Source organism: Marmota marmota, unplaced genomic scaffold (assembly GCF_001458135.2).
Source record: "Marmota marmota marmota unplaced genomic scaffold, marMar, whole genome shotgun sequence".
Classification (NCBI taxonomy): Eukaryota; Metazoa; Chordata; class Mammalia; order Rodentia; family Sciuridae; genus Marmota; species Marmota marmota.
The window spans coordinates 8443092-8462236 of NW_026000000.1; the positions used below are offsets into that span (position 1 = coordinate 8443092).

The following is a 19145-nucleotide window of genomic DNA, read 5'->3' on the forward strand; positions in this document are numbered from 1 at the left end:
ACTCTCAGATCTGGCACTTTTATGATCACCACTGCCCACAGAATGCCACATGACTGTTTGCCTGGCCATGGAAATAATTTCCATCTTGCTTTAGTTGGGACTTTAATCTCCTCCTGCCTAAACCATCCCATTCCTCCTCCTGGATTTCCAGCCTCCTTGCCCAGCCTGGGAGCCATGCTGGAGTGTGAGCTGGAGTCTGAGATTGGAAGATGAATGAGCCCAGTGGCTGTAAGTGGGAAAAGAGGGGATATTAGTTCTCTTATAGAAATAATGAACAAAATATATGAAGTACAAAGGAGGGAGCCTTCTGCCCATGGACAAAGGCATTTCTGAGGAAGTTCAATGTTGAGGTCAACATCCATAATAAGACATTACCCTGAACATTGACCAAAACACCACCATACTGTGGCCATCTGGAAACCAGATTTTCTCTTCTTTCTAGGGTTTGTCATTGATGTTTGTTTAGTTTCTATTGTTGGTTTGATGGCTTTTCTTAAATAATTTTGTAAAGCAAATATTGTTTGTCATTTTGGCCACTGACATCTCCGTTCCATTAGCTTAAAGGTCAGATAGTAAATGAACAGAGATTTCTTTAAACACTTAGAGGGAAGAATTTCCTATTTCCTTAAAGGCATGTTGGAGCATGCCTTTAAGACTCAGCCCTGCAGTCTGCAACTCTGCCTTACTCTTTACTTCCTTCTTGAGAAGAGCCTGAATATCAGCCAGAGGTGACAGCTCAGGGCTTCCTCAGGTCTTTACTGAGCGTGCACACAGCCCTGACATGTGCATGGGTATGTTGGAGCTTTTCTAAATTCTTACTCTCCAAAGCATCTCATTCCCCAGACTTTTCTCCAAAACTTTGTTAGTCTAATTTTTGTCCCTACTGTTATCCATTGCCCAAGGTAGCAGTGACCAAAACATTTTCCTTTGAATGTTTTTGAAGAACATTCCCTGCTCCCTGCTTGGCATTGGAGAGCTCCAGGTTAGAATAGCCTTTGATTAGATCTTTCACTCCCTACGGTAATGATACTGGCCCCAGAGCTGTTTACAAGGCTTAGGTCGAATTGGAGAGTTGGAATGGGACTAGGTCACAAAGCTTGCTATTCTTACTCGGGTTTAATTGGGTTTTCTAATTATCGATTTCCCTGACACCACACTCTCCAGGAGTTTCTCCCACCTGTATGCGTATTTAGTTAGTGCTCTTCAGTAAACCCTCTTCTTCCTCCTAACAATCCCTAGAGTTGAAGTTTCTTCGAGTTTGGTCTTGGCTTCTCTCTTTTTCTTTCTTTCTTCTTCTTTTTTTTTTTTTTACAATCTTAGTAATCTACCAAAGTTAAATCTCCAGCCAAGACAGTCCTTTGAATAAAATAATCTTATTTTCAACTCTTTTCTTTGCCCACTTACCTGTCCCTCAGTGGGCAAGACGAGACCATAAGGGCATGTTACCATGAGGCTGGTGTATATCTAGAGACTAGCAAGAAATGGTCACTTCATTTGGCTTAAATTGCTTCCCATTTGGCTTAACTAATAATCCAGAAAATAGAAACAATTGAGGCAGTGAATGGGTACAATCCATGCGGGATTCTGCTGACTTTGAGGAGTTCAGAACCAAGTTGAATGAACTTACCATCTTCCTACTAGACTTTACAGCCCATTGTCCATTTTGCCAATGGGATAGATGAATATTGAGGGTCATGGGATTAGTCAACTAGATGCTCACTGGTGACCTGCAAGAAAACAGTTTTAGTCAGTTGTGGCCGTGATCACAGAGACCACATCATGATAATGCTCCATTGAGAACCCATATGTGATGGACAAGGGACCTCTGAAAGCAAATCACTGAGGACACGCTGAAGTAGGGCAATATGTGTACAGGAGAAATAAACACAAGAATACACAGGTAAGGATCAAATAAAAGGAAAAAAAGCATGGGTCAGAGGTAGGAGGACCTTGACCAGCAGCAACCTCTGGGTGAGCTGAGATTATGAACAGCCCTGACCAAAGAAAACAGGATGACAGACCAGAGAGATGGGAGTGAGGTCTGGAAGGATGGACTGTGGCTTCCACTCAGACATGCAACAATTAGGTTGATGGCATAATTGGGGAAATAGGGAAGGAAATGATATCAGTGTGAAAAAGGACAAGTAGGAGACTATACCATCTGTGCCAATTCTGAAGACAGGAAAGAGAGAGGAGAGGACTGTAAAAACATGGAGAGCCATGGTATAAGGCTCAGTTTGAATTCTTAACACTGTAAATCACAGAAAGGCAAACCAAACCAACTAAAGTCAGAAAAGGGAGTTTATTGGAAGTTTACAATATCTTTTGGGATCTGGAGAACCAGGCTTGCAAAATGAAGAGAAATGGCAGTGGCTACAGAGGACCTCAAAGCTAGAAGCACAAAAGTCATCTTTTAGCAGGCAGAATGGGCAGGACACCTCCCTGTACTGGAGGGCACCATCTTCATTGTTCCTGTTGCTAGCTGTGAAGTCGGCTCTGTCCAGGAGATTCAAAACCCAGGCAGGGGCATCTGGTCAGCTAACTCTCAATCACATGGCCCCATCTAACTGCCTGCTGGGAACAGAGCTGATCTTCTGCTTATGGCTTCCAAAGAGGGAGATGGGGAATTCCTCCAGATCAGGGAGGGGCTAGATATTGTACTGCCAAAAGCTAGACTCCATTCCACCAAACCAAATGAGGAGGAGGGTAGGTAAAATCCTAAGCACAGGGAGACTTGACCGAATTTGCCACCTTGGAGAAAGGAGCCATTAAAGGAAGACTAAAGGTGCAAAAGGTAAGGAAATGAATAGAAAAGCAGGTAGAGGTGCGCAGAGCAGTGGATGAGACGGGCAGGGAGGAATTTGACTATGGGGAGAAGTGTGAATGGAGAGGGAAGGCGCCTGGGAAAGTTCTGTTCTTCCTATCTGTTTCCATTCCTGCCTTCCCCCTGCAAGCAGGTGTTTTCACAAGGGAGAAGGCTTGTTTTTCAATAGTGCAAAACTGACCAAAATGGTGACTCATCTTTTTATAAAATCTGACTTTTTGTCTAAATTTCAGGACCGTCTCCTTGTTAGACCCTGGTGAGGGCAGGTGCTGTCGTTGGTGATCCCTCAGTCCATACTGGCAGTAACCCTACACTTACCCTGCCCTGCCCTGCTGCCAAGAAGTGTGATATCTTAGAATCTCAGGGCATGGTGTTTCCAGGACCCAGAAACACAACTGCCCTATTGTGGGTGGTCATGGTTCCTTCTTTCTTCTTAGCCACAGGCTGCCAGGATCCACCTTGGACCAAGGTATGGTCTGGTCAATAGGTGCCCTGCAGGACGCCCACACTCACTCAGGAACAGAGCCTGTGCTACTGTCAGTTCCACACACACAGATAGAAGATCCTCTTTCTGAGAAATCCACAGGAAGACTCTGCAGCTGAACAAAATTTAGTCTGAAAGCTGCTCAATGCAACGAGGAGCTCAGACCGTGGTCCTAGTCCAGCAAAGATTTCTAAGTGAACAGTATTTGTTCTGAACTCAGAGACTTAAAAATGAAGCCCATGAGCTCTATAGAACCCAAGGGTGGAAGACACAGAGCCCCCTTCAAGAATTCACTGCCCAGCTGCAAGTGGGGTCAACTGCCAGCTGCTAGCTGCTGCCTTTTTTGGGATGAGCCTCAGCCCTCCCAGCCAACTTTGACTTTGTGTTCTTCTTGGGTTCCCCCAGCCAATAACTGCACAAGGCAGTGATAGCCAAAGTCAGGCTCTCCTCACAGAGGCCTAATCCATAACTGTACGAGCTCAGGGTACATGGCCTGACCAACTCTACCAGGCTTTTTCAGGGAATCTACTGCTCAGAGCCCCCACATGGGCTTGTAGACATGCTGTCAGATTTTCAGGGGGTTCTGACACCCCCATCTAGGTTCCACTATCTCTCTTCTTTCCAAGAAGGTGTTAATCCCAAATAAAACTCATCTCAGCATTTGTTATGGAAGCCCAGCTGGGACACCACTTATTCATTCATTCTGCGTACTTTGTCTCAGACATCATGATGACCCTTAACTGCTGCAAAGTTAAATTTTTTAAATATATATTTTTTTTAGTTTTAGAGGAATACAATACCTTTATTTTATTTCTTTATTTTTATGTGGTGCTAAGAATCGAACCCAGTGTCTCACACATGCAAGGCAAGCACTCTACCACTGAGCCACAACCCCAGTTAAATTTGGTGTGTGACAAGCATTACAGTGAAGGCTGGAACAAAAGCTAAGCCAACTTGGTGGCCCTAATCCAATTCCTCTCAAGACCAGAGCTGCAAGACTATAGAAATATACCCATGGATATAGGCCACAACTAAGGGGCTTTCCATCCAAAGCTTCTGTGACCTGGACTTACCCTTCTTGCCTTGGTCTGGTGTATCTGGTGGTTTTCCAATGCTCGATTTTGAATTCTGCATCTTAATCCTTCTGCTCAGGGTCCCAGGATGCTAAAGACCCCAGAAAAATGGGAGTTCAGGGCTCTATACCCCTTCTGGGCATCTGGCCTATGAAAGGCACGGACTGTAGGGAATGGACAAAACTGCAATGAAAAGCTAAGTTGAAGCTGGACATGGTAGCACATACCTGTAATCCCAGTGACTAAGGAGGCTGAGGCAGGAGGATACCAAGTTTGAGGCCAGCCCTAAGCAACTTTGAAAAATCCTATCTCAAAACTTTAAAAAAATAATAAAATAAAAAGGGGTGACAATGTAGCTCAGTGGTCAAACCCTGGGTTCAATCCCTAGTACCAAAAAAAAAAAAAAAAAAAATCCAAGCTGAACATCTGACCCAAGGTGGAGATAGATGTTCCACACAAGGCAACAGGACTGCAGCCAGGCAGTGTGCTGAGAGAGAGAGAGAGAGAGAGAGAGAGAGAGAGAGAGACCTGCACACTGCAGTAGGGCAGCCTGAAGTCCCCATGTCCAGTGGTGAGATAGACCAAGGGCATGCTAGTAATATGAGAAAGCAAGGCCACCAAAGTGGCACAAAAGTTCATATTTGATGAATTGTATAAAATTTTGCAATTTAAAAGTCTAGAAAGAAACAGGCAGGGTGATGCACACCTGTAATCCTAGCAACTGGAAGTCACAAGGTCAAGGCCAGCCTCAGCAATTTAGTAAGACTCTGTATCAAAGTAAAATTTTTAAAAGGGCTGGGAATGTAGTTCAGTGTAGAGCACCCCTGGGTTCAACCTCTAGTACTAAAAAAAAAAAAAAGTAATTAATTTTTTTAATCTAGAAAGCATATTTTAAATCCAACATAATACAATTGTTATGAATAGTTGTTATTTGGATTATGAGTGCAGGGACAGTAGGAGCTCATAATTCCCTAAATCTGGTGTCCAGACTTATAGAAGGCCCCAGGGTACTTGGGCCGGCATGAAAAGGAAGGTAGAAAGATGACCAGTTTTAACGTAGAAACACTGAGCAAGGAAGTGACACTGGAACAAGGTCTGGAGGGATGTGCCAAAGCTTTGTAGGTAAACTGGGCTCAGTGGCACATGCCTGTTATCCCAGCTACTGGGTTGTTGAGACAAAAGGATTCCAAGTTTGAGTTCCATTTGGGCAATTTAGCAAGACCCTGCCTCAAAATAATAATGATAATAATAATAATAATAACAACAACAACAACTAGGGATTTAGTTCAGTGGCAGAGCAAGAGCACTCCTGGGTTCAGTCTCCAGTGCCACACATACAAGTCTCATTAGGCAAGGAAGGGCAGGTGGCATGTATTTCTGGTGGGAAGATTGATACAGTGGAATTAAATTTCTTCCTCTTATAACCATCCTAGTTGCTTCCAGGTTGAGAGTGAGGACTTGACTCCACTCATTCAGAGCCAACTGTGTGATATCTACCCTCTACATGGGACTGCCAAGGTGGCCCCATCTCAATAAACCAGAAAAAGGGGAAATTAACTTGCAGAGGCATCAGGGATCAGAATGCCCTGGGCCAGGCCTCATCATTTCTAATCTTGAACAATGGCCAGAATACAGTCACACTTAACTGCAAGAAAGCTGGGAATCTGAGTGTTCCCAGGAAGAAGGGCAGAACAGATTCAAGTGGAGCGCTGGCAATCTCTGCCCAGAGCGGCACTTCACAGTGACTCAGGTACCAGAATAAATGCGTTAGGCAGAGGCCAGAGGTGTGCTGACAAGTGCCTAACAACAGGCTCTCTGAAAGAAACAAATTCTTCAGCACTGATTTATAGCACTGTTTGACTTCCTTGGTGCACATAACTCCCACCAGAACTGATTTCAAAGTACCAGCATGATGTCATTGAACATGGAATTGGAAAGAGAGGCATGGTAGCCACTCAATATATAGTATTCTCCGTACTGTATAGGATAGATGTAAATAACCTTAAGCATAATAAGATATAATAAAATGATTAGGAAGTGATGAGTATTTATTTGAAATACAGTTGATTTAATTGTAAGTTCATATCATTTAATTTCTAATGCTGCTCTCTTTAATGCACTGGCTTGCAAAATTCCTGAAAAATTAACTATCAACTCTTTTGCCAACTGATACTGACTGGCTGCTCCAGCACACCACCGAGATGGGCAGCAACAAGAGAAACTAGAGAATGAGGGTGGGAGCTTCCGGTAAAGACCTTGAGTGACATGCTAGGGAACTGGAACAGCAACCTCCTAGAAGAGGGGACAAAGAGCACACTAGGTAAGCAGGCAGGGGCCACTGGAGCTGGTGACCACTAAACAGGCATTGCAGAGCCAAGGTATCACTGTTTCCCCCTCAGCCTCCAGAGGTGCTTAACCCTCAGCTTCTGGAACAGGAAAGCAGGACTCTTCTATCTATATGGCATCGTTGGGCAAATTAAAGAAAAACTCCCTTCCTGGTTGTGCCCCAACCCCCATGCTAGAACACTTAGCTTTGCCTGTACAACCCAAGCCTGTCACCTTCCTCTGCTGTACACCTTTGTGCAGTGTACAGACTACACTATAGCACCTGTGTCTGTGCATGGAACAGAGCTGTTGCCCATTGGGGTTTGGGGATAATGGCCCTCTTCTTTCTGATTGAGTGACTGATTGGCAGATGTGCCTCTTCATGAGAAGTTTCCTTCTGAAAAACAGCAGGCAAAGGCTACCTCTGGTGGCCCCAGGCCCAGAGACATGCAGCTGTTTTCTAAAACAGTGTTTCTCAGCTCCACCCTAGCTGCACATTGGATGGCTGGGGAGATTTGATAAATCCCAGTGACCACTGTGCATGCCACAGTAGTTAAATCAGAGCTGCAGGCATTAGTTGTCTATGCTCCCCAGTGTGCAGCCAAGGCAGGAGCCACTGTTCTGAAAGCATACTGGCTCTGAGCCAGTCAGTGTTGGTGGGTGCCCATTCTACCAAAAGGTGTGTGTTTCAGTGGATGTGTTCTGGAGAGTTCTGCCCTCTCAGCACCCTCTGCTCACCCTTCTGCACCTGCCCCAGAGCAGCCCTCGGAAAATGCTGAATGATTGAAGGGAGGAAATCAGTGAAGTTAGACCCAGGACCACAGCTGGAGAGGGGCAGGACCAGAATGCAGGGAGACTCTCTCTTCTGTTGTTAAATAGACCAATATATCTCCCTCCTTATAAGTGAGGGGAATGGGGCTCTTTTTTCAAAGAAAAGTAAACGCATGGAGTCCTCATGTTCCACAGATCCCTTTGCCCTGTTCTTGTGCTCACCCTCACTCTCTCTCCAGCAACCTCAGAGGGATGTGGAGGCTCCCAGGGGCCTCCTGAGCTGAATTTGTAAACTTTAGCCTGGAGAGGGCTCTAAGGACCCTTTTGGCTCCACCTTATGAGTCCTTCATCTGGACCTACGGGGAGCATGGTCGAGGGCAGATCCATTTTCCCACCACCCCCAGGCCCCACCTTTCTCTGGTGCAGAATTGGGATTGGCTCCTGCTCATTTCCCAGCTCAAGTTCTGGGTTTGAGCCCAGAGTCTGTGGTTTTTGTCTGTTCCAGCTCTGATCCCCAGGAAAGCAGGCGAGTAAGAGCAGTGACTTCATGTCATCAGAGGAAACAGCTGTGCAGGAAAAGTGCCCGGAGGTGGTTTCTTAACCAAAACAAGTGTGAGTGGACCTACTCTATATCTCAGGGCATTTTCTTGCCTCTAACTTGGAGAATACAGGCCAGGCTGCATTACTCACAGATGGCTTCCTGATTGCTCAAGACATAGGCCACGGGACTTGTCCTGTGACCTTAGTGTCAACATGAGACTTCTCCAGTTCTATATCCTCCCTACTTCTCTTGGGTGGCCTCTGTCCTAGCCTGACCTGGCTTGTACCTTATTCTAAAGGAAAAGGAGTCTCGTTCAATGATGTTTCTTGGATTTACTCACCAAGCCATTTTTTTTTTGTATTGGTGATTAAACCTAGGGGTGTTCTACCCCACTCCTTTTCTTTCTTTCTTTTTTCTTTTCTTTTTTTTTTAATGATACATGTTCTAAGTTCCTAAGGATTTCACTAAGTTGCTGAAGCTGGCCTCTAATTTGCTATCCCCCTGCCTCAGACTCAGGAACTGCTGAGATTACAGGTGTTTGCCATCATCCCCAGCTCAAGACAATATTTCTTACAGGGCTTCTGGCCTGAGGCAGCCTGGGACTCAGGCCTTGGAGAGCAAGAAGAGCAGTCTAAGGGATACAAAAAACGGTCCAGGGGAAGTGCTTAGTGGATCCTTCAGCTAGTGTAATCAGGAGAGTTTCATAGGGGAAGTGTCCAAAGCATGACAAATAAGTAGGTGAATCAATGTGGGGGAGGGCATTCCTGAGACAGGGCACTTACTCTACCTGCAAAGGCACAGGGATGCATAGAAGCAGGGGCTATGTGTGTAATGACACTGAGGCACATGGGAGTAGAGCTGCATGTGCAAAAGCAGTGGAGCACAGGGAACAGAAGTTGCTCAGGAACATGGTCGAGTGGCAAGAGATGGGTCAGGGAGGAGTCGACGCATGGGTACTACCATGAAAAGTTGTGAAAATACCTATTCTCCCCTCTGATGAGTAGATGAGGGTCAGGAAAAGTGACTGGATGCTGAGTAAGACAGCTTTGTCTCTGTGGACTCTGCTTTCTCCCTGGCCATGTGGCTTACCACATCCTGGTGAGTCTGGAATAGGAGAGGAGGGGAGGAGGGGAGAGTAAGGAGGCTTATCCCCTACTTCATACTCTCTCATCCCTAGTGTGGCTGCTGTGATGATCTCCCAATGGGTCCCTCTTTCCTTCCAGCTACTGGAGTTAATTAAGTGGATCAGTGGACATGGGGTACACAAAGGGAGAAAGCTGGAGGGAGAACATTCAAGGGAGATTATAACCCAGCCACAAATTCACATGTTTAAGAGGACACAGGGATAACTGTCAGGGTAGGGGGTTACTGTCCAACAAATTCACTGAACGGTCTCAAGCCACAAACTGTTAACTCGCAATAGTGAAAACTGGGGTGTTTAGAAAGATTGGCATTATAGAAAAGTAGGAGCTGTAGAGACAGTTTTGGGTTCCGATGCCAGCCCTGTCACTAGGAAATACATGACCTTGGCCAAGAAATTTACATTGTTATGCTTTATTTTCCTCATCTGAAAAAACTTGATCATAACACCTGTCTGGGGAGTTAGAGAATTAAATGATAAGCTGAACATAAAGCACCAACCCCATGCCTGACACACGGTAGGTGTCTCATAAGTGACAGCTCTTATTATGATTGTGTTTGTGGAGGGATTTTTAGGTTTTTGAAGCTGGACATCCCAAAAGTCCAATATATGTCCTTTAGAATTATGCAAGTATTAAATAAAAACGTAGCTAATGAGCAGAAATTCACTATTAAACTCAGAGAATAGCTTTGCAGATCCTACCATGTGAGAGATCCTGAACTCAGAGCTTCACAGCAATCTTACTCCTGTCATCTTACTAAGGAGTCATAAATAGTTAACATTCCTAACTGGCGTTTTCCTGCTATTCGGGTCCCCTAGAGGATCTGAACATTGCCAGGCTGCTGGCTGCTTCTAAAACACACCTGTCTTTCAACATTTAGAACAGTGAGCTTATAAACTAGACCCATTAGACAGGGCCAGGAAGGATCTGGGCCACTCCTTCATCAACAGCGTTGTCTTAACCCAGGCCTTAACAGGGCATGTGGGCTGGGGTAGCCACATTCCCATGTTTCCTCTGGCCTCTTGGTGGCCTCTAGCGGGCGGCACAAGTGTCTCAGACAGTCTTGGAAACACTCGGCGGCGGGCTGAGACTTCTCCACTCGGCTCCACTGGCCCCGCCTCCCCGTCCCCAGACCCCCGCCACCTTCTCCAAGGCGCCGCCCCCTCCGCACACAGCTCAGCTCGGAATGGACAGCGCCTTGTGCGCCCCGCGGAGCGGAGGGACTGAGAGGCCGGCCCCGCCCTGGCCCAGTGATTGATCACCAAAGATTACCGTGCCCTTAATGGTCCGCTTGGATGGGAATTAATTCTGGGATGGATAAATAATGCATCGAGGTTTATGTAGTACAAGGCAAGCCGACCTTCCGGAGCCGGGAGAGGGAGCCGAGGGAGCCTCGCGGGCGACGCCAGGGGCCACGCTGCCCAAGCAAGAGAGGCATGAAGGACGACAAGAAGAGAACAGGGAAGTGGACGACAGTATGATCAACCCAGAGAGTCTAGCCAAGCGACTGCAGGAATATGCTGAGCCCAAAGATCAGGCAGAGTAGAAGGGGTAAGTCCAGCCTTCTGAGGTTTCTCGGTGCACCACAAGTGCCTCTTGGCAAAAGTGCGCAGACACTGCTGGGTATCCGCTGGGACGGGCGTTCTTCGGCTACTGCCGCTGCACGCTGAGCATCCTTGTTCACTGATGTGCCGTTTCTAGCCAGATTCCGGGCTGTGTGGGGCTCGGACCTGAGATTGCAAGGGCGGGGGCTATCTTAGTGCCAGAGTGGGTGAGCAAATTTCCACCCCACATTCCGTGTTTTACAAAATCCCTCTTTTGCTCCAGGTGAACAGGTGGCCGCAACTTTGGGAGAACTTTTTTTTCTTTTCTAAAAGGGAAATGCCCAAGATTTGCTTGTAGCAAAGACAGAAATGGTTCTTACCAGGGAGGGCAATGCCCTTGCTTCTACAGAAAGTTGGGTTCAAGCAAGGATCTTTCTCCAGCCTCCTGAGAGGATGCTCTGTGGAGCCTATAAAAAGCAGTTCTTCAGGCAAGCAGGGGGCAGGCAGACCTTTTTGCCAGAATAATGCTCAGGAAGCTGCAGGGTCCATAGATAAGAAAGGGAATGAACAGAAGCATATTGAGATAAACAAGAGATAGCACGTGTCCTAGCAGAGTGGCCTGGGGACTCAGCCACTGGATAGGGTACAGAGAGCATCTCCCTGGACATCAACTTCTTGGCCAGATCAAGTATCATTTAGATGAGAACACCTGTCTTTTGAGAAAATATATCTTTTGGGGTAACCAATGTCTGTGGAAGCTTCCCTTATAAGCAATAAGGATAAAAATTGGTCTTTGGAGATGGGTGGGTGGGACATCTGGGGAGGGGCTGGGCTTGGAAGCAGTGTTCATCTCACTAGATGTGTGCAGCAGAGACCCTTTCACCTCTTGTGCACTCACAGAGAACACCACATCTGATTAGCACACCACAAGTACTTAGGTGACTTTCCTGGGTGGACCCATTCTTCCAGAGAGTGGGTCCCTCCGTGGGTTGCATTGGAATGAACTGTAACCTGTGAGCCAAATGAGCAAAGGAGGACCTTGCCTGGCTTTGCTAAGGGGTGGTGGCACAGTCTGCTAATGACCCAAGGGGTGAAGCAGGCCAGACCCCTCTGAGCAAGCCTAGTTCTGTCCCACAGCTCCTAAGCAGAAACCACCTTGACATGTGATTAATCAAAATTGAGGGAAAAACGCCAGATTTTGGTGATTTAGTACAAGAAAATTGAAAGTAAAATATCTCAATAATAGTTATTTTGTATTGATTATATGCTGAAATGGCAATATTTTTAATGTATTGGGTTAAATACAATATATTATTAAAATTAATTTCACCTTTCTTTTTTACTCTTTTAATGCAGCTACTAGAACATTTATAATTATGTACATGGCTCCCACATTATACCTTTTATTTTTCCATTGGTTGGTGCTGGTCTGCAAAGAGACTTCAGCAAAGGGACCTATATGCAAAATCCCAAACTTCTTATAAACATTTAAGTCAGTGGTCCTCAACCTGAAGCAGCTTTGCCACCCTTCCCAAGGAACATTTGGCCGTGTCTAGAGACATTTTTGGCTATTTTGAGGAGGGCTACTGGCATCCGATGGGTAGAAACCAAGGGTTCTACTAAATATCCTACAATGTATAGAACAAACCCCACAACAAAGAATTTTCTGAACCCACATGCCAATAGTACCAAGGTTGAGAAACAGTATCATCTCTGAATGATGTTATCTGGCTAGATATGTGACAAGATTGTTTATAGTGCTATTTTTCAGGCCTTAAGAAAATAATCCCTTGCCCCAAAAGATGTATGGTCATAAACTATGACCAGAGGCATTCTAAGATCATGTATTTAAAAAGTCTGAAGACTTCAAAAGTGGTTTTTGAACTGTGGATGACAGGGACCGACTAGGCAGGTGAAGGGTAGCAGAAATAGTGGGAGGAGGCCAATTCCAGGTGGGGAGCAGGAGGTGCAGATGCCCCTGGTTTGGGGATATGGGTGCACAAGACCAGGGAGGCTGGAGTGGAGGCAGGAAGAGGCATCATGCACAGCATAAGGCCGGAGCCTGTCAGGAACCAGATTAGACTTATGGCTTGTTATGGAATAACTTTCCCTGAGGACATTTCTGGAGAAATAAAGACCAAAAATTATTTGTACATGTGCCTTAAAGAAATTGGCTCTGACATAACTAAGAAATTCCATCAAAATTCATCCCTATCCAAACTTTTTAGGAACTTTTTTAGGGATGTGTTATTGACCCAGCAAGTCATAGTTGTGCAAACCCCAGCCCTGGTATCCAGTCACTGTTTTGTCTACATTATTCTCAAACATACCTAGTATAGACCCACTTCTACACCTTATTGTTACACAGGTTTTCTAAGTTGTATGAAAAAGACCAGGGTTTTTAGGAGACCTAAGAAGATCAGATGCAGTCAGTGGGCTCAGGAGCTCTGGGGTCTGACTGAAAGGTTGCTCTGCGTGGAATGTTGATGCCAGGGTTCCCAGAGACCCTTCCCTAGTCACATTGACTCTTAACTTGCTGGTAGGTCCCCATCCAGACCATCTTTGAGTGGATGAAAGCTACCATCACCCTAAAAGTCATCTTTGTCTCCTCCCAGCAGAGGGAAAGATATCAGGACTGAGAACCTCTCAGGAAAAGCCTTACCATTGGTTATTTGCATATAAAACTATCTGACTCTGTTTTCTGTTGTTGCCCCAGGACATCTGAGACTGTAGAATTTATAAAGAAAAGAGGTTTATTTATCTCATGGTTCTCAAAGTATAAAAGCATGGTACCAGCATCTGTTCAGCTTCTGGTAAAGGGCCTTGTAGCAGAAAGCAGAAGACGGTAGCAGGAATGTGTGGAAGGAGCATGTGTGTGAGAGAAACTCAGGGGAGGCCAGTATCACTTCATAACCTGCTCTTGCCCTAATTAACCCACTCTCTCAATCACTAACCCACTTGCTTGGAAACTACATTCATCCCTTCACAAGGCGGAGACCCCATGAGCTAATTACCTCTTAAAGGTCCCGCTGACTCTCAACACCCTCCCCTTGAAGAATTGGGCCTCAGCATGGAGTTTGGTGGGATGAACACTGTTCAAAACCATAGTATGAACTAAGTCTGGTCAACTATCCTGCCCTGGCTGAGTTCACCTTCCAAGAACTTAGAGGCAGATGTCAAAACACACACACACACACACACACACACACACACACACACACACACCATTTAAAAAACAAAACAAACAAAAAAAAAAACAGGAAAGTTTCCAAACAAGCTTGAAATGGCTCAAAACAAACCTATAATCAAAATAGCATGCCTTAGTTTTATGCGCATCACACAATTCAAATCAGACAGAGCCAAATCAACACATATTAATTCAACCCGGCTCAAACTGAATGTTATACTGTAAGTGGTTCAAATTTGCCTTAGATCCACATAGATATGGCCTGGTTGAACGAGGCTGAGTGGCACCTGGTGGCACTGGCCCTGCCTTGCTTAGCTCCCACCTGGTTCTGTATGTCACTGGGAACCTTTCCTGATGCCCTGTCACCAGCAGGTTTGTCCTCCACTGACCCATATTGCTACCCACTGCTGCATTCCCAGAGTAAGAATAGAAGAGGTCGCTCACCCTGTCCCACCAATTTTCCCAGGAAAGTAGGATAAAGTTATTAAACTTCCATAAAAATCATTAGATATACAATGGAGCAAATCACAACTCTTTGGGACATAGTCAGAATAGCTACTTATTTTTCAAGATAGAAAATAAAAATATAAGGACCCTCTCTCCTGGGAGTGACATGGACAATTTTGCAGGATAAGGAGGGAACAATCCTGACCTACTGCCATTACTGCATTCTCAACTTGCTGCCCTCCATGCTCCCTCTCCTGCTCCCATAACCTGCAGGGAACCTGGTTTTGGTGACCCTCAGCCCAGGTCCTTCTAAAGGCAGGAAGTGGGTCTGGTTCATCCCTGCTCCCTAGGCTTAGTCAGATCCCCCAAAATAATTGACCCTGATGCCACCCTAGCATGCTGTTATCGGTCCCTCTCTAAAGTCCCACAGACATATTTTATTTATTCCTCCAATCTTAATTGAAGCCTCCTGGGTGCCTCTTAGCACTGCCCAGCATCAAGGATCATTGTTGTGGCTCTGTCCTGTTGCACAGGTGTGAGGGAGGCTCCAAAGACCTCTTGATTCTGCCAATTTCACACATTCTTCTGTAGAATCCTCCCTAGCCATCATCTCTCTAACCTGGACCATGCCCCATTGCACCACCACATCCATTCTCCAAGCAGAAGCCCCAGTCACCTTGTCAACATAAATCCAGTCATGCACTCACCTCCAGCCTCCTCCCCCAGCTCCAACTTGGAATCCTTCAGTGGCTTCCCCATTGCTCTCAGGGTCAAAATTCAAAACTTCCTGTGGCCTTCAGGGATGCCCTCCTACCAAACCTCCAGCATCCTCTCACTCCCTAAGCCCAAGCCACATGGCTGCCTCGGGGGATTTGCTCACCTCCTTTCCCTCTGGAGTTCCTGGAACACTCATACATACTCATTAACTCCTACTCACCCTCAGCTGTCAGCTCAAGTGTCCCCCACCAGGGCAGCCTCCTCTACACCTACACTGGTCCTCTGCCCATGCTCTCCTTTCCTTTATGGTATTTCCTTCTGATTGTAGCTGTTCACTCCCAAGAGTGATTTTTTTTGGGGGTGTGGGGGTGTGGGAGGGGTGATATCTGTTATTAGCACTGGACTGTGAGTTCCATGAGAGCAGTGGCCATTTCTGGGTTTGAACATCATTATACCCCCCATGCCAGGCACTCAGTGGACACCCAACACATATTATTGATCAAATAAATGAATAGTTGAATCATGGGAAAGCTTTAACCTGGTCTAGGTCATTAGGAAAATCCATCCTCCTCCCTCAACTGACATTTATGGTGCAAATAGTTCCCTAATCTGTTGTTTGCCCTTTACTTTAATATTAGGGCATTTTGTGGGGAGGTCAAGTTTTCGAGATTTATGTCATCAATCTGTAAAATTTTCCTTTGGAGTTTCTGCCTTTGTTTGAAATGTTGCAAGACAAAATTGTTGTTGCTGTTTAGGAGGCTCCTTTTGAAGGAAATTGTTAGACTTATTAGCAATGAGCAAAGAGCAAAGCTACAGCAGCTTTGGCCATCTCCTATAGGAGGAGTAAACATCTCAGGGGCCTGGACGGGTCTCCAGAGCCTGGTCAATACTGTGAGCTGAAGAAAGAGAGCTCATGGGTGGGATGAAGTACTAACATGGCCTTGTTCTTGTGATTGTTCCTAAAGAAGCAATCCAACAGTTTTTGTGTATCCTCAATGTTCAAGGCCCTCAGGCACTCAGGGTTTTCTAAAGACCACTTTAAGAGGCCCTGCAGTTCTCCCGGGAAACTATAGAGTTTGGAATGATAAAATGCAACAATATTTTTAAGAAGATACCTCTGGTCTCTGAACACATGGAGATTAGATATATACTATTGATGGAATGTTTAATGTTGAGAAACTCATACCTAGCAAAAATCTAAGCAAATGTAAAAGCAATCTAGGTTGGTTCCACAGTTTAGCTATTGTGAATTGTGCTGCTATAAACATTGATGTGGCTGTGTCCCTGTAGTATGCTGTTTTTAAGTCCTTTGGATATAGACCAGGGAGAGGGATAGCTGGGTCAAATGGTGGTTCCATTCCCAGATTTCCAAGGAATCTCCATACTGCTTTCCATATTGGCTGTACCAATTTGCAGGCCCACAGCAATGTATGAGTGTACCTTTTTCCCCACATCCTCGCCAACACTTATTGCTGTTTGTCTTCATAATAGCTGCCATTCTGACTGGAATGAGATGATATCTTAGAGTAGTTTTGATTTGCATTTCTCTAATCGCTAGAGATGTCGAACATTTTTTCATGTATTTGTTGATGATTGTATATCGTCTTCTGAGAAGTGTCTGTTCAATTCCTTGGCCCACTTATTGATTGGGTTATTTGGTTTTTTTTTTGGTTAAGATTTTGAGTTCTTTATATATCCTAGAGATTAGTGCTCTATCTGAAGTGCATGTGGTAAAAATTTGTTCCCAAATTGTAGGCTCTCTATTCACCTCACTGATTGTTTCTTTTGCTGAGAAGAAGCTTTTTAGTTTGAATCCATCCCATTTATTGATTCTTGATTTTAATTCTTGCACCATAGAGAGTCTTTTTAAGGAAGTTGGGGCCTAATCTGACATGATGGAGAGTTGGGCCTACTTTTTCTTCTAATAGAAACAGTATCTCTGGTATACTTCTTAGATCTTGATCCACTTTGACTTGAATTTTGTGCATGGTGAGAGATAGGGATTGAATTTCATTTTGTTGCATATGGATTTCCAGTTTTCCTAGTCTAGATGACCTTCGGTAGATGAATGGATACAAAAAATGTGGCATATATACACAATGGAATATTATGCAGCAATAAAAGAGAATAAAATCATGGCATTTGCAGGTAAATGGATGGCATTGGAGAATATAATGCTAAGTGAAGTTAACCAGTCCTGAAAAACCAAATGCTAAGTGTTTTTTCTGATTTAAGGATGCCGATTCATAATGTGGTTGGCAGGGTGGGGATGGGGATTGGGGATGAACTCTAGATAGGGCAAAGGGGGGGGGAGAGGAAGGAGGAGGCATGGGGGTAGGAAATATGGTGGAATGAGATGGACATCCTTACCCTAAGTACATGTATGAAGACACAAATAGTGTGACTCTACTCTTTGTACAACCAGAGATACAAAAAATTGTGCTCTATATGTGTAATATGAATTGTAATGCATTCTGCTGCCATATATAACAAATTAAAATTTTAAAAAAGATATTCACTCCAATGATTTAAAAAAAAATGTAAAAGCAAGCCAAGACTTCAGATAGGTACTGGAGGCTTCATGAACAGAAGCCTGTGAAGACAGAAGTTCACAGGACACTCACCCAGTGGTCTTCTTACATCTAGGCCAGACCCTAGCACCGTACGTGAAATACATGAAAGGAAAAATTACTGTTATACCACATAACTCAAATAAGACTAGCAATTACAGAGTAATAACAATATAAATTCTATATATTGATCTAACAAAAATTGTAATATAATTATTTATGGAGAGAATGGGATAGGTGTTTCTGTGTGGTGGCACCAGGAGAGTGAAAGAAACAAAAATTCTCTTCCATAGTAAGGAGTCAATAGATAACACTTAAAAGGAAAAAAAATCAAGAATTGGCAATAAATGTATACTATTTAAAATGTGGAGATAAACTACAAAAAAATCAACTGAAATCATAATGACAGGGATACATCTCAAGAAGTGTGTCATGAGATGATTTCACCATGATTTTGGCATTATAAAGTGTGCTTTCACAAGTCTAGTACACTGAGGCTATATGGTACAGCCTATGGCTCCCAGGTTACATACCGGTACAGCTTTGTACTGCAGCAAATACTGCAACAATCAATGATAGCACACTACTAGGTATATTTGTGTGTCTAGACATAGAAAGGTATATAATAAAAATGCATCATAAAAGATAAACAGGGGTACACCTATAGGGGCACTTGGCATAAATGGAACTTGTAGTCCTGGAAGTTGCTCTGAGCAAGCCAGGGAGTGAGTACTGAGGGATTATGAAGGCCTAGGTTATTACTCTCCACTCCTGTAGACGTCACAAACACTGTACACTAGGTTTTATTTAAAAAACAATTTTTAATAATAAATTAACCTTAGCTTACTGTAATGTTTATTATTTTATAGTTTTAAAAAAAATTCTTTTAACTTGATTCTTTTATAATGACACTTAGCTTAAAACAGTACACTTCACATCTGTATGAAATATTTTCTTTCTTTCTTCTTTTTTTTTCAGGGCTGAGGACTGAACTCAGAGCTTTGCACGTTCTAGGCAAGAACTCAGCCACTGAGCTAAATCCCCAACCCCCAATATTTTCTTTCTTTATTTCCTTATTCTATAAACTTTTTTTCTATTTTTTTTCTCCTTATAATTTTCTGTTTAAAAAAAAAAAAAAAAAAAAAACCAAGGTACAAACACACACGAGCCTTGGTGTATACAAGGTCAGGATCACCATCATCACCATCTTCCACCCTTCATCTTGTCCCACTACAAGGTCTTCAGGGGCAATAGCACACATGGAGCCACCACCTTCTATGAGAACAATACCTTCTTCTGGGATTCTCCTGAGGAACCTGAGATTCTTTTTTTTTAATTTTTATTTTTTAAAGAAGTAGAAGTATACTCTAAAATAATGATAAAACGTTAGTGTATTAAATATGTAAACCAGAAACTTAGTTATACTTTTCTAGTATCATGACTTATACATAATGCTATGTGTTGTTCAGCTGGCAGCAAAATTGTCTACATGGGCATCACCAAAAAAAAAAAAAAAAAAA

The 19145-nt window shown here is 44.2% G+C and overlaps 1 protein-coding gene across 7 annotated transcripts in view; it reads left to right on the forward strand.

The window, feature by feature from the left end:
• Arhgap22 (Rho GTPase activating protein 22) overlaps positions 1-19145 on the forward strand; it is a 191356-nt gene that overhangs the window by 25966 nt on the left and 146245 nt on the right. The window contains exon 1 of one of the 7 annotated variants that reach the window (XM_048807507.1): positions 10137-10711. The exons of the other annotated variants lie outside the window; for them this stretch is intronic. Coding sequence (XP_048663464.1) covers positions 10678-10711 — 34 coding nt within the window. The 5' untranslated portion in view covers positions 10137-10677. Of the gene's footprint in view, positions 1-10136; positions 10712-19145 lie in introns of those variants that run through there. 7 annotated transcript variants of the gene reach the window in all.